Below are 12,904 nucleotides of genomic sequence, written 5' to 3'. Positions count from 1 at the left end.
AATGGTCCTCTTTTATTCTCAACAACTATTAATTAATATGTAACTAACATGTATTAATTAATATATAACTAACTTGCATATTATCACAAGAGATAAAATATTTGTTTATCTCCAGAATAATATGATAACATATTTAAACCATAACAATGTGTCATTATCGTAAATCCATTTATTTAATTTTTTTTTGTTGATTCAATAAAAGGTTGTATATGGATCTTCAGAATACAAATCATATATAGAAAGATATCTAGGTATATTTTTTGATGGAAATTTTTAAAAAAGAATGTGATTTTTTCGTTAATCAATATTGATTCTTTTTAATATTTGCAAATTTTTTTTTTCAAATTCTATTCTTTTACTATCAGAAATTGTTTTGTTCGAATCAATTTGTCTCTGAAATTACAAGTCCTCTTTTCTTTTCTTCTTTTTTCAGTTTTTTTTTTATTTTTTTTTATAACTACTTTTCTTTTAGAATTGAGCAGGTTCTTTTGTTCTAATTTAGAATCAACTATTCATTATGCTCCAATAACAATTATATCTTCCATCTTCAAAATTATATCTTCCATCTTCAGAATAATATTAACAACAGGTAAGGGTCACACGCTCTAACCAACTGAGATATTCCAGCATTGCTACTTTGAGCCTATTTAGCATTTATAATCTATATAAATAATAAATGTATTTTTTTTAAATTGTGTAGTTTTCTTAAGAAAATCTGCTTTTATTCTTGAAATAAGTCTATAATTGATTTTTTTTCTTTCTTTTAAATTGAAATAAAATTATTGTTTTTATCATTATATAAAATAATTTTTTTTAGTAATAATTGAATATACAAAATTTGTAAGATTGATTCTTAAAATGAGAAATAAAATAAAAATAATAATTGAGATTAATAAGACTCATTAAAACAAATCATAGTTAATTTATCAATATATGGCACTATCAAAGGTTGAATAAGTTTAAAATAATGCATACAAAGATGTACTACAAAAGCTCTATCAATTATCCTTTTGGGGCAAAAACTCAGTTATTAACCATAGTTAATACGCCAAGGAATGAGTAAAGAGATGCTACAATCTTGATCTTTCACCAAATTTTTAAGAAAAAATAAGAAGAGAGCTCCAATAACATGTTTTGATCACTGTAAACTAGTTTTGATTATATGGAAAAGTGTTGCCTTAATTTTCAAAAGCAGTTCCTTATAATTATCATATTAGCATGCTGTTAAAAAGTGGACCATTAATTAACGGTAAACTAAATTTTTTATGTGTAAATCAGAATCACATAATTGTTAAAACTATAAATATGAAAGTTACTTAATTTTTAAATATTTTTAACCAAAAATCAAATCATTAAAAACTACAAAAATAAAAATTTATCCCGAGAGAAGCAAATCTTAATTGAAAATATTCACATTAATCTTTTATCTTCAACAGAAAAACCACCTACCACGGGCACCAATGATCTTTAGGTGTTAAATCGCAGGCCAACATTCTGTTTTAACTGCATGCCTCTATCTTTTAGGGTTAACAACAACTATCAACAGACATTAATACGTAATTAACATGCAATAAATAACAAACATGGACACATAACAAGTAACAAACACGCGCATATCATAACTATGCGCACACTTATTTATAAGCATATACAATGGACCCTTCTCAAATGGCAGCCCCATTATATCTTACGAGCTCATTAATTAAAACTGGGTCAAACTCATAACCCTTACCCATGGTCCAATAACTGAGCTGACCCCAGTCCAAACCGAGAATCAAGCTACTACCAGCCCAAAATCGAGGGTCGAACTCCTGCCCAGTACACAATGTTTCGACCTCAAGTTCGTTGGACAACATCGTAAGGGTCAATCACCGCATCACAAGTATTGTCCCCTTTGGAGGTCGGTGCTCCGTCACGGTTGTCCTTAAAAGGCGCCTTAGAGGGTGAAGGGAGGATGGTGTATTTAAACTACTCTTGACCTTGACTCCTAAATGATGTATGACTATATTGGCAGTACCGGAACAAGCCCCCCAATCGAGGTCTAAGGGGAGTGGATCCCCCTAGTTGAAGGGCTTGGGACACATTTTCGTTCCCACAGACGACTTCAATGTTCTGACCTCAAGTCCGTTGGACAGCATCGTTAGGTTCAATCACTGCATCCGAGGTATTGTCCACTTTGGAAGTCGGTGCTATGTCATGATTTTGTCCTTAAAAGGTGTCTCGAAGGGTGAAGGAAGGAAAGTGTATTTAAACTGTCATTGACCTCGACTCATAAACGATGTGGGACTATGGGTGGTAACGGATGTTGGTTATTCAGATTTTATTATTATTAATTTTGATTTTATTACCCTTAAACTATTTTACCGTTATATTGCATTAATGGTTAGTTTAAAGGCATGTTAGTATTCCTATATAGCTTCCAGTAATTGTAATTTTATTATATATATGATTGAGTAAATCAAAATGAATAAGATCAGTTTTGCAATTTTGTGCAATTACGTTCAATCGGTTGCTACAACATTTTGTCTTCTCTTATTTCCTTCAATTAGTTCCTACAACTGGTATCAAGAGCTAGTCTGTTATCATGAACTCTACCCAATTATCAGTCTCTATCCTTAATGGAAAAAATTACAATCGGTGGTGTGTGCAAATGAGAGTTTTGTTTGATTATCATGAGTTATGGGATGTCGTTGAGAGTGGAGTGTCTGCATTAGGTGATAATGTAACTGAGGCGCAACGAGTAGCACATCGTGATCAGAAGAAGAAGGACAATAAGGCTTTATATCTCATCCATCAAGGGATGAATGACGAGACGTTTGAGCAGATAGAAGGAGCAACAAATGCTAGTGAGGCTTGGATCATTTTTTCAACCAATTATAAAGGTGATGACAAGATCAAGAGGGTGCATCTTCAAACCCTAAGACGCCAATATGAATTGCTGCAAATGGAAACCACAGAGACTATTGATGTCTATATAAATAAGGTTATTGCCTTGACAAATCAGATGAAGACCAATGGTGAAACACATTCGGAGCAGGCAAAGATGGAGAAGAATTTCAGATCTTTAACTCCTAGATTTGAACATGTTGTTGCCGCAATTGAAGAGGCCAATGAAATTTCAAAAATGACAGTAAGGTTATTGTCTGGTTCTCTACGAGCGCATGAGCAACGGATGAATGACAATAAGATTGAAAAACCAATTGAATAGGCTTTACAAGCACAAGTCTCAATTGGTAGCTCCTATCATGAACATGGTAGCTATTTCAGCAAAGGTCGTGGTAGCCAAAATCATGGAGGCGCTTGGCGTGGGGAACGTGGTCGCGGAGGACGAGGAGGCATTTATAATAAATCAAATGTTGAGTGTTATAATTGCCATAAACGTAGCTATTATGCAAATGAGTGCATATCAAAAGATGATAATCATGCTGCCAATTGTACTCAAGAAGAAAGTAATCACGAACAAGATGAAGATGATCATGTAGTACTAATGGCAGCCACATCAAATGAAACTCCAAACAATCAGACTTGGTATTTGGATACAGGTTGCACAAATCACATGTGTGGTAAGAAAGAGTTGTTTGCAGATTTGTATGACTCATTTCGCACAAAAGTGAAATTCGGTGATGGTAGGTTCGTTCCGATGACTGGAAAAGGGCGAATTCTTATCACATTGAAGAATGGTGATCACAGGTACATCTATGATGTTTTCTATGTACCTGATATGAAAAGTAATTTGTTGAGTATGGGGCAGCTGGCCGAGAAGGGTTATGTGATGCACATAGTTGAAAATAAATTATCATTTTTTGATAAAAAAGGTAGTTTGATTCTTAAATCCTTTTTATAAAAAAACCGCATGTTTCCAGTAGATATTCATATGGGTGATTTCAAGTGCTTGAATGCAATAGTGAATAATGAATCGTGGTTATGACATTTACGCTTTGAGCACTTAAATTTTTAGAGTTTGGAAAATCTTTCCAAAAGAAATTTAGTGAATGCTTTACCCCATATTCATCACCCTGATCAATTGTGTGAGGCTTGCATTTTTGGAAAGAATCACAGGATACCATTTGTTAAGGAGCCTTGGCGTGCAAAATTTCCTTTAGAGCTTGTTCATATAGATGTTTGTGGCCCGATGAACATATCATCAGTTGGAGGTAATAAGTATTTTTTAACCTTTATTGATGATTTTTCAAGGAAAACCTGGATTTATGTATTGAAAAGCAAGGATGAGGTATTCCACTGCTTTAAAATATTTAAAGCATTTGTTGAAAGAGAGAGTGACAGACAAATTAAGATGGTGCGTAGTAATGGAGGAGGTGAGTACAAGTCTAATGAATTCAAGAGGCACTGTGAAGAACTTGGGTTGCAACATAACATAACTTGCCCCTACACACCTCAACACAACACACAACGGAGTTGCTGAGAGAAAGAATAGAACAATCATGGACATGGCGAGGAGCATGCTTAAAGCGAAAGGTATGCCTAATTATTTTTGGGCTGAGGCCGTAACATGTGCGGTATATTTGATAAACAGATCACCCACTCGGAGTGTTCCTAACACAACTCCGATTGAGGCATGGAGTGGATTCAAACCCAATGTGCAACACTTGAAGGTATTTGGGTCAATTACTTATGCTCATGTCCCCAAGGCAGCAAGATCGAAGTTGGATGATAAGGCAATGAAGACCATTTTCATTGGATATAAGCATGGGGGATACAAACTGGACAATCCAATGACAAAGAAAGTGATTGTTAGTCGTGATGTTACATTTGCCGAAGATGACGAATGGCAATGGAATGCAGCAGCTGAAATAGATTTGAAAAAACAATATATTTATGTTTTGAACGATGATATGGAAGATGAAATCACTCTGAAGCACCTACAGTTCAACCTGAAGCTGCAGTTCAACCTGAAGTAGTAATTCAACCTGAAGTTGCAACTCCAATTGCAACTATGATGGAGCGACCAAGAAGGCAGCAACGACAACCTGTACATCTTCAAGATTGCAAAGTAAATCTTGATGATGAAGTTGATGACAATGGAGATTTGATTCACGTTGCTTTTCTTGCAGAATCAGAACCTGTGAGACTTGTCGATGTCATTCAACACCCCAAATGGCAAAAGGATATGAATGAAGAATTGATGGCGATTGAGAAAAACAATATCATAACTCAAATTGGGAAGGTTGTTCCAAATCAGAATTAAGGAAGGATGTTGGTTATTCAGATTTTATTATTATTAATTCTGATTTTATTACCCTTAAACTATTTTACCGTTATATTGCATTAATGGTTAGTTTAAAGGCATGTTAGTATTCCTATATAGCTTCCAGTAATTGTAATTTTATTATATATATGATTGAGTAAATCAAAATGAATAAGATCAGTTTTGCAATTTTGTGCAATTACATTCAATCAGTTGCTACAACATTTTGTTTTCTCTTATTTCCTTCAATTAGTTCATAGGAACAAATTTATATAAATTATTTATTGAAATTATACAATTTATAATCTATTTCATTCTCAAAATGGATTGCAAAATTTGAAACGCTAAGCTTAATATTTCAAAAATATAATGTATAATAATACTAAATTTGAATTACTATTTTGAATGGTTAAATATAAAATATTTTTCGAATTTTACAATGAAAAAAAATAAAGAAAATAAAAATGATAGATGTAGAGGAAAAAATCAAAGATAGAAAAAGTAAAAGCCTTGAATTCTTGTTCTAAGATCAAGTACAACTTAATTATTAACGTTAGCTGTCTTAATTTTAGGGTGGGTGGGTTTGTGTTAGAGTACACTACTTCTAATTTATTCATTTCTTAAATTTGTCTTGTCAGAAAACTATATATAAGTTTACTCATGTACAATTCTCTTTCATGTTAATTTCACAAAAAAAATTTGAAAAATTATGTTATTAATTTCATTTAAAAATAATACTGTGATTTTAGCTATATAAAAAAATTAAAACTTGCTAATATTTTATATTTTAATAAATGATTAATTTTTTCCCATCATCAAATCAATTATTTTGGTTTTTTATTCAAAATAATTTATTTATAAATATAATGAAACTATTTGAATGAAATTGTTTGAAAGTTATATATTTACCATTATTTTTAATGACATCTTCTTCGAAACAATAAATGCACAACCACGTTTTTTCCCTTTCTCTTTCTCCATCAAGATTCACTAAGAACACCTTTTGAGAAACAATAAATGCACAAAAACCACGTTTTTTCCATTTCTCATTTCTCTTTCTCCATCAAGATTTGAATACCGGAACAATTATTGAGATTGAGATTCTGAATTTGCAAAATTGAATTATCTGAAGAATGACTTTGACTTCATTCAAATCTTATTGCATTTTAAATTCAAATTAATGATACATTTTAAATTTAATTTTTTATATAATTATATTAAAATTCTTAATATTATTATTTTAATTTTTTTATATTATTTAATTATAAATTTATTTTTTATTATGTATATTTGTTTTTAAATTAATCACATAAAAATTTATACAATTTCAAGAATTATCAAATCACCATTTTTCTTAAATTTATTATCTGACTAGGGACTCTATCAATAAATTGATATTTCTTTTATATAAAGTTTTTTCAAACCAATTTTGATTTTTTTGTGAAATATATTTTTAAATTTTTAAATTTTTTAACTAACACCTTGTATTTTTATTTAAATGTACATAAATAAAATAATTCTAAACTATTTGCTTAAATAATACAATATTAAAGATGAAAATGTTACATCCAGTTCAGTTGAAAATTAATTGAGCCACTTAAAATTTATAGAGAAAATACAATTGAGTGCCTCTTAATTGTTGTTAGATAAATCAAAAGAAGATCAAAATTATTTTTGTATTATTTAATTTATTTATTGTTTAGGAAAAAATGTGAAAACATTTTTAAAGAAAAAAATAAAAATGACTAAATATAATTTCAAATATGTTTTTGTTAATGTTCTTGCGAGTTGACTTTCTTGCTAGAGTAGAAAACTTATCTTCTAACCTGTCTTTTCTAGACTATGTTTTGCGTCTTCTCCTTGCACTGGAACATGACTTTGTTAGGATAGAGGGGCTCTACTTGTTTATTACACTCCGACGATCAAGTCAGTGAGAACTTACTAAAATAAGATAGTATTCGGTTTCAGTCTTGTATTAAGAAATAACATACCTTTACCTAGGGTCTCATGCCCCTTTTATAACTACTCTTGTAACAGTTTTCACTGACGATAATCTAATCTCAATAGAAAACATACATAACTAAAAAAAACACTTGCTAACAGGTACCACTTATTTTCATGTGCTAATAGCATGGAAACATTCTATTTAACATGTGCACCATGGATGCTCATTAATATGTAACTAACATGTATTAATTAATATATAACTAACTTGCATATTATCACAAGAGATCAAATATTTGTTTATCTCCGGAATAATATGATAACATATTTAAACAATAACAATTATATCTTTCATCAGAATAATATCACAACTGATAAAATATATATAACAAACTTGCTTATTATAAAATATCTCTTTATCTTCAAAATAATATGATAACAGATTTAAACAATAACAATTATATCTTTCATCTTCAAAATAATATCACAATAGATAAAATATTTCTTTATCTTTTATCTTAATTACTTTTTTTGGAGGGACTAAAAAAAAGATGATAAAAAAAAGGTAGAAATGAGGGGGTGAAGCTGGGTGTATAGAGTCTGATCACTATGCACCAACCCGTCCTGTCCAGTACACTTAATAATAATTATTAAAATGTGTTATACATATAATTTATATAAATATGTGAATATATTGATAAATATAACATTTTTTAAAACGTGGGTAATATATAGTAAATATATTTATATAAAATAAAATGTAGGTGAGATATATAGAATCATAAAATAATATAAAAATTTATAAATTAAAATAAGTATTAAATAGACATATTAAAAATAAAATAATTAGAAATAGCTAAAAGCAAAATAGTAAAAAATGCTAATATTTTAAGAAACATCAAAAGCGCTAGAAGGAGGGTGGTTTGAACCTCCGACCTTGTGATTAAGGGCCACACGCTCTAATTTATATAAATATTCCATCTTTGCTACTTTGAGCCTATTTAGCATTTATAATCTATACAAATAATAAATGTATTTTTTTAAATGGTGTAGTTTTCTCTTAAGAAAATTTTCTTTTATTCTTGAAATAAGTCTATAATTGATTTTTTTTCTTTCTTTTAAATTTAAATAAAATTATGGTTTTTATCATTATATAAAATATTTTTTTTAGTAATAATTGAATATACAAAATTTGTAAGATTGATTCTTAAAATGAGAAATAAAATATGAAAACTAATAATTAGGATTAATAAGACTCATTAAAACAAATCATAGTTAATTTATCAATATATGACACTATCAAAAGTTGAATAAGTTTAAAATAATGCATACAAAGATGTACTATAAAAGCTCTATCAAATATCCTTTTGGGGCAAAAACTCACTTATTAACCCATGGCTTAAATGTTGAGTTTAGGAAAGTTGAGAAAATCATAGTTAATATGCCAAGGAATGAGTAAAGAGATGCTACAATCTTGATCTTTCACCAAATTTTTAAGAAAAAACATGAAGAAGAGAGCTCCAATAACATGGTTTGATCCCTGTAAACTAGTTTTGATTATATGGAAAAGTGTTGCCTTAATTTTCAAAAGCAGTTCCTTATAGTTATCATATTAGCATGCTATTAAAAAGTGGACCATTAATTAACGGTAAACTAAATTTTTTTTATGTGTAAATCAGAATCACATAATTGTTAAAACTATAAATATGAAAGTTACTAAATTTTTAAATATTTTTAACCAAAAATCAAATCATTAAAAACTATAAAAATAAAAAATTATCCCGAGAGAAAAATACAATTAAAATAATACATATACAGAGAAAGTGACCAATCTATCTCCACATTTTCAGTACTCTTCATTTTTTATTTTTTATTTATTTTTTCAATTTTGCTAATCCCGCTATTCAATATTAGAGTATAGATAGCCGAACATATGGGATTATAACAAGACTATTAAGCTTGGTTGGTTCTTTGCATAGTTAATCCTCGATAGCTTTTTACTTTTTTCTTTATCAACAATAAGAAATTAATAAATAAGAACCACTTCAGGGTGATCTAATCCTTATACAAATTGCACTTTAACCTCCTCCTACTTTCCAAGAAACACCTACCAAACAGACAAAATTAAAGATACAAAGAAAAACAAAATGACAACAAGAGCATTAAGAAACCAACCTCATGCAAGCTAAGGGGTCCAAACACCAATTAGAATAAGAGAACGACTTACCTCGAGTTTTTTCATAAATCCAAGACCAAACCTTGACTTGAACCATTACAAACACTTTAAGCTTTCCTTTTTTAAAAATGACATTGTTCATGTGTTTCCAAATTTCACTCACCACTCCAACCCAAATTGCTCCCCAAAAGTCATTAACCAAACCTGAAGCATTGCACAACCCGAACTGAAAAAAATTTGGCACGGGCTCAATGTGAATCACGAACTTCACGCTAAGCCACTCAAAGCAATGACACCAAACAAAAGAAAATCTACAATAAAAAAAATGACGGTGAGATTCCTCCTCCTTCTCGCACAAACAACACAAAAGGTTGTCGACCACAATTCCTCACCTTTCCAAGTTGACCAAGGTAGCAATCTTAACATCACAGCCACCAAAGAACCTCACACTTATGCTCAAGCTATCCTTGATCCAAATTGGCAAAAAGCAATGGACGAAGAGCTTTCCGCCTTGTAGCTAAATCAAACGTGGACCTTGACACCGTTACCCGCTGGACAGAAACCCATCGGATGCAAATGGGTCTATAAAATCAAGTACAACTTAGATGGTAGCGTCGACAGATATAAGGCGCGCCTTGTCGCAAAGGGGTACACTCAGATTGAAGGTGTCGACTATTCTGAAACTTTTTCACCAACATCAAAATTAACAACTTTGAGGTGTCTCCTCACCATTGCAACATCCAGAAATTGGTTCCAGCTAGATGTGCAAAATGCCTTCTTACATGGCACATTGCATGAAATTATTTACATGGACTTGCCACCCGGGCATCATCGACAGGGGGAGAACATTGTATGTCGACTCAACAAATCCCTTTATGGTCTCAAACAAGCATCTCGAACATGGTTTTCAACATTTTCTCATGTGATTAAATCTGTAGGATTTTAACAGTCCAAGACAGATTACTCTCTATTCACAAGACAGAATAACTCATCATTTACTGCCCTTTTGATTTATGTGGATGATATTCTTTTGACAGGAAATGATTTGACAAAAATTCAGCATGTTAAAGATTGTTGATTACAACAATTTCGCATTAAAGATCTTGGAGAGACCTAAAATATTTTCTAGGGATTGAATTTTCCTGTTCCAAAGCTGATATTTACATGTCCCAAATAAAATATGCGCTTGATATTTTGTAGGATACGGGACTCACAGGTGCTTGTCCAGACAAATTTCCAATGGAACAATACCTAAAACTCACACCAGACGATGGAGAGTTATTAAAGGATCCAATCAAATACAGTCGACTCGTGGGACGACTGATATACCTCACGGTTACTCGGCCTGACTTAGCATTTTCGGTTCGGACCCTAAGTCAATATATACAGGATCCACGGAAACCTCATTGGGATGCCGCAATTCGAGTCCTAAAGTACATAAAAGGATCACCAGGACAAGGATTGCTATTGCCATCCGAAAACAATCTGACATTGACAGCTTATTGCGACTCAGACTGGGGAGGTTGTCAGACAACTCGGAGATCAATATCTGGGTATTGCATTTTTCTTGGTTCCTCTATTATCTCATGGAAGTAAAAAAAACAGACAAACGTATCAAGATAATCAGCAGAGGCAGAATACCGCGCAATGGTCAATACTTGTTTGGAGATAGTTTGGTTGCGATATATGTGGCAGGATTTAAAGGTGCCATGTAACTTGCCAGCTCAACTCTTTTGTGACAATCAAGCGGCATTACATATAGCAGCAAACCCAGTATTTCATGAACGCACAAAACACATTGAGATAGACTGCCACATTGTGCGAGAAAAATTACAATCTGGATAATCAGTCTTTCATATGTACCAACACAATATCAGCTCACAGATATTTTTACGAAGCCACTAGGCAAGGAATGATTTTTTACGCTACGACACAAGATTGGGGGTTCTTGATCTTCACCTACCAACAACTTGATGGGGAGTATTAAGGAAATAATAATTATCAAATTATATGCAATTATTGTATGATATTGTACCCAATTATATGCAATTAATTTAATAATTATAGAATCTCATTATTAGTATCCTACCTAATTAGATTGTAATTTGGGAGAGAGAAACCCCTATAAATTTCCTATACATGTAGTGACGTAATATAATTATGGTTTTTATCATTATATAAAATAATTTTTTTTAGTAATAATTGAATATACAAAATTTGTAAGATTGATTCTTAAAATGAGAAATAAAATATGAAAACTAATAATTAAGATTAATAAGACTCATTAAAATAAATCATAGTTAATTTATCAATATATGACACTATCAAAAGTTGAATAAGTTTAAAATAATGCATACAAAGATGTACTATAAAAGCTCTATCAAATATCCTTTTGGGGCAAAAACTCACTTATTAACCCATGACTTAAATGTTGAGTTTAGGAAAGTTGAGAAAATCGTAGTTAATACGTCAAGGAATGAGTAAAGAGATGCTACAATCTTGATCTTTCATCAAATTTTGAAGAAAAAACAAGAAGAAGAGAGCTCCAATAACATGTTTTGATCACTGTAAACTAGTTTTGATTATATGGAAAAGTGTTGCCTTAATTTTCAAAAGCATTTCCTTATAGTTATCATATTAGCATGCTATTAAAAAGTGGACCATTAATTAAAGGTAAACTAATTTTTTTTATGTGTAAATCAGAATCACATAATTGTTAAAACTATAAATATGAAAGTTACTTAATTTTTAAATATTTTTAACCAAAAATCAAATCATTAAAAACTATAAAATTAAAAATTTATCCCGAGAGAAAAATACAATTAAAATAATACATATACAGAGAAAGTGGCCAATCTATCTCCACATTTTCAGTACTCTTCATACAACCAGAAAGCATGTTCATTTTAGACTCTTAACCACACAATGAATCCTAATTGGAAAGGTATGTTATGCAAAGTGTGTAAATTAATGTGCTTGATTTTTATTAATTACATTCACCCGCTGTTCACCCTAAGACGAGTATTGATCCTCTTGTATCCACACTCCCTGCAAGTCTGTTTTTCCAAAATATTGTAATTAATAATAAATTAATAATAATAATAATAATAATAATAATAATAAATTAATAATAACAATAAGAGGAATGAGACTAATAATTTAGTAACTCACCATGTGCCCACACCCAAAGGCCAAGTCTCTTGGATTGATTTGATTGATTGAAACAAAGTAGTGACTTAATATTAATGTCCATTGCTGGTTTGTGTTAGTTTCTATTTCAGAAACAAACCCAGAGACTGATTTGATTGATTAAAAGGATTGAATAGAATCTGAGAACAAAAATACTCCAAACCACCTCAAATAATTTTTTTATTCTTTTTAATCAGTATAACCAATGTCTCCTAATTACTCGTATACAATTATTTCACTTCTGTCCTTTATTATGTGACTACGCAACCCTTTTAACATTTTCAATTTTTCTAATCCTGCTATTCAATATTAGAGTATAGATAGCCGAACATATGGCATTATAACAAGACTATTAAGCTTGGTTGGTTCTTTGCATTCATAGTTAATCC

The 12,904-nt window shown here is 30.8% G+C and overlaps 1 protein-coding gene across 1 annotated transcript; it reads left to right on the top strand.

The window, feature by feature from the left end:
* The first annotated feature begins 2,650 nt into the window (after window positions 1-2,650).
* On the top strand, window positions 2,651-5,206 carry LOC137836167 (uncharacterized). The gene is made up of 4 exons (XM_068645023.1): window positions 2,651-3,135; window positions 3,385-3,769; window positions 3,959-4,154; window positions 5,073-5,206. The coding sequence occupies exons 1-4, from the start codon at window positions 2,651-2,653 to the stop codon at window positions 5,204-5,206; spliced, it is 1,200 nt and encodes a 399-aa protein (XP_068501124.1).
* Window positions 5,207-12,904: the final 7,698 nt, after the last annotated feature.

This window comes from Phaseolus vulgaris, chromosome 5 (assembly GCF_000499845.2).
Source record: "Phaseolus vulgaris cultivar G19833 chromosome 5, P. vulgaris v2.0, whole genome shotgun sequence".
In the NCBI taxonomy this organism is placed as follows: domain Eukaryota; kingdom Viridiplantae; phylum Streptophyta; class Magnoliopsida; order Fabales; family Fabaceae; genus Phaseolus; species Phaseolus vulgaris.
Note: the sequence above shows the minus strand (reverse complement) of the source record. Positions and strands in the feature narration are given on the sequence as shown.

Bases quoted from the DNA above. Each gene is read 5' to 3' on its own strand.
- LOC137836167 (XM_068645023.1), top strand. From the start codon at position 2,651: ATGAGAGTTTTGTTTGATTATCATGAGTTATGGGATGTCGTTGAGAGT. The intron at 3,136-3,384 runs GTTATTGTCTGG...CCATAAACGTAG, and splicing joins ATTTCAAAAATGACAGTAAG to CTATTATGCAAATGAGTGCA. The intron at 4,155-5,072 runs GTAATAAGTATT...CTTTTCTTGCAG, and splicing joins GAACATATCATCAGTTGGAG to AATCAGAACCTGTGAGACTT.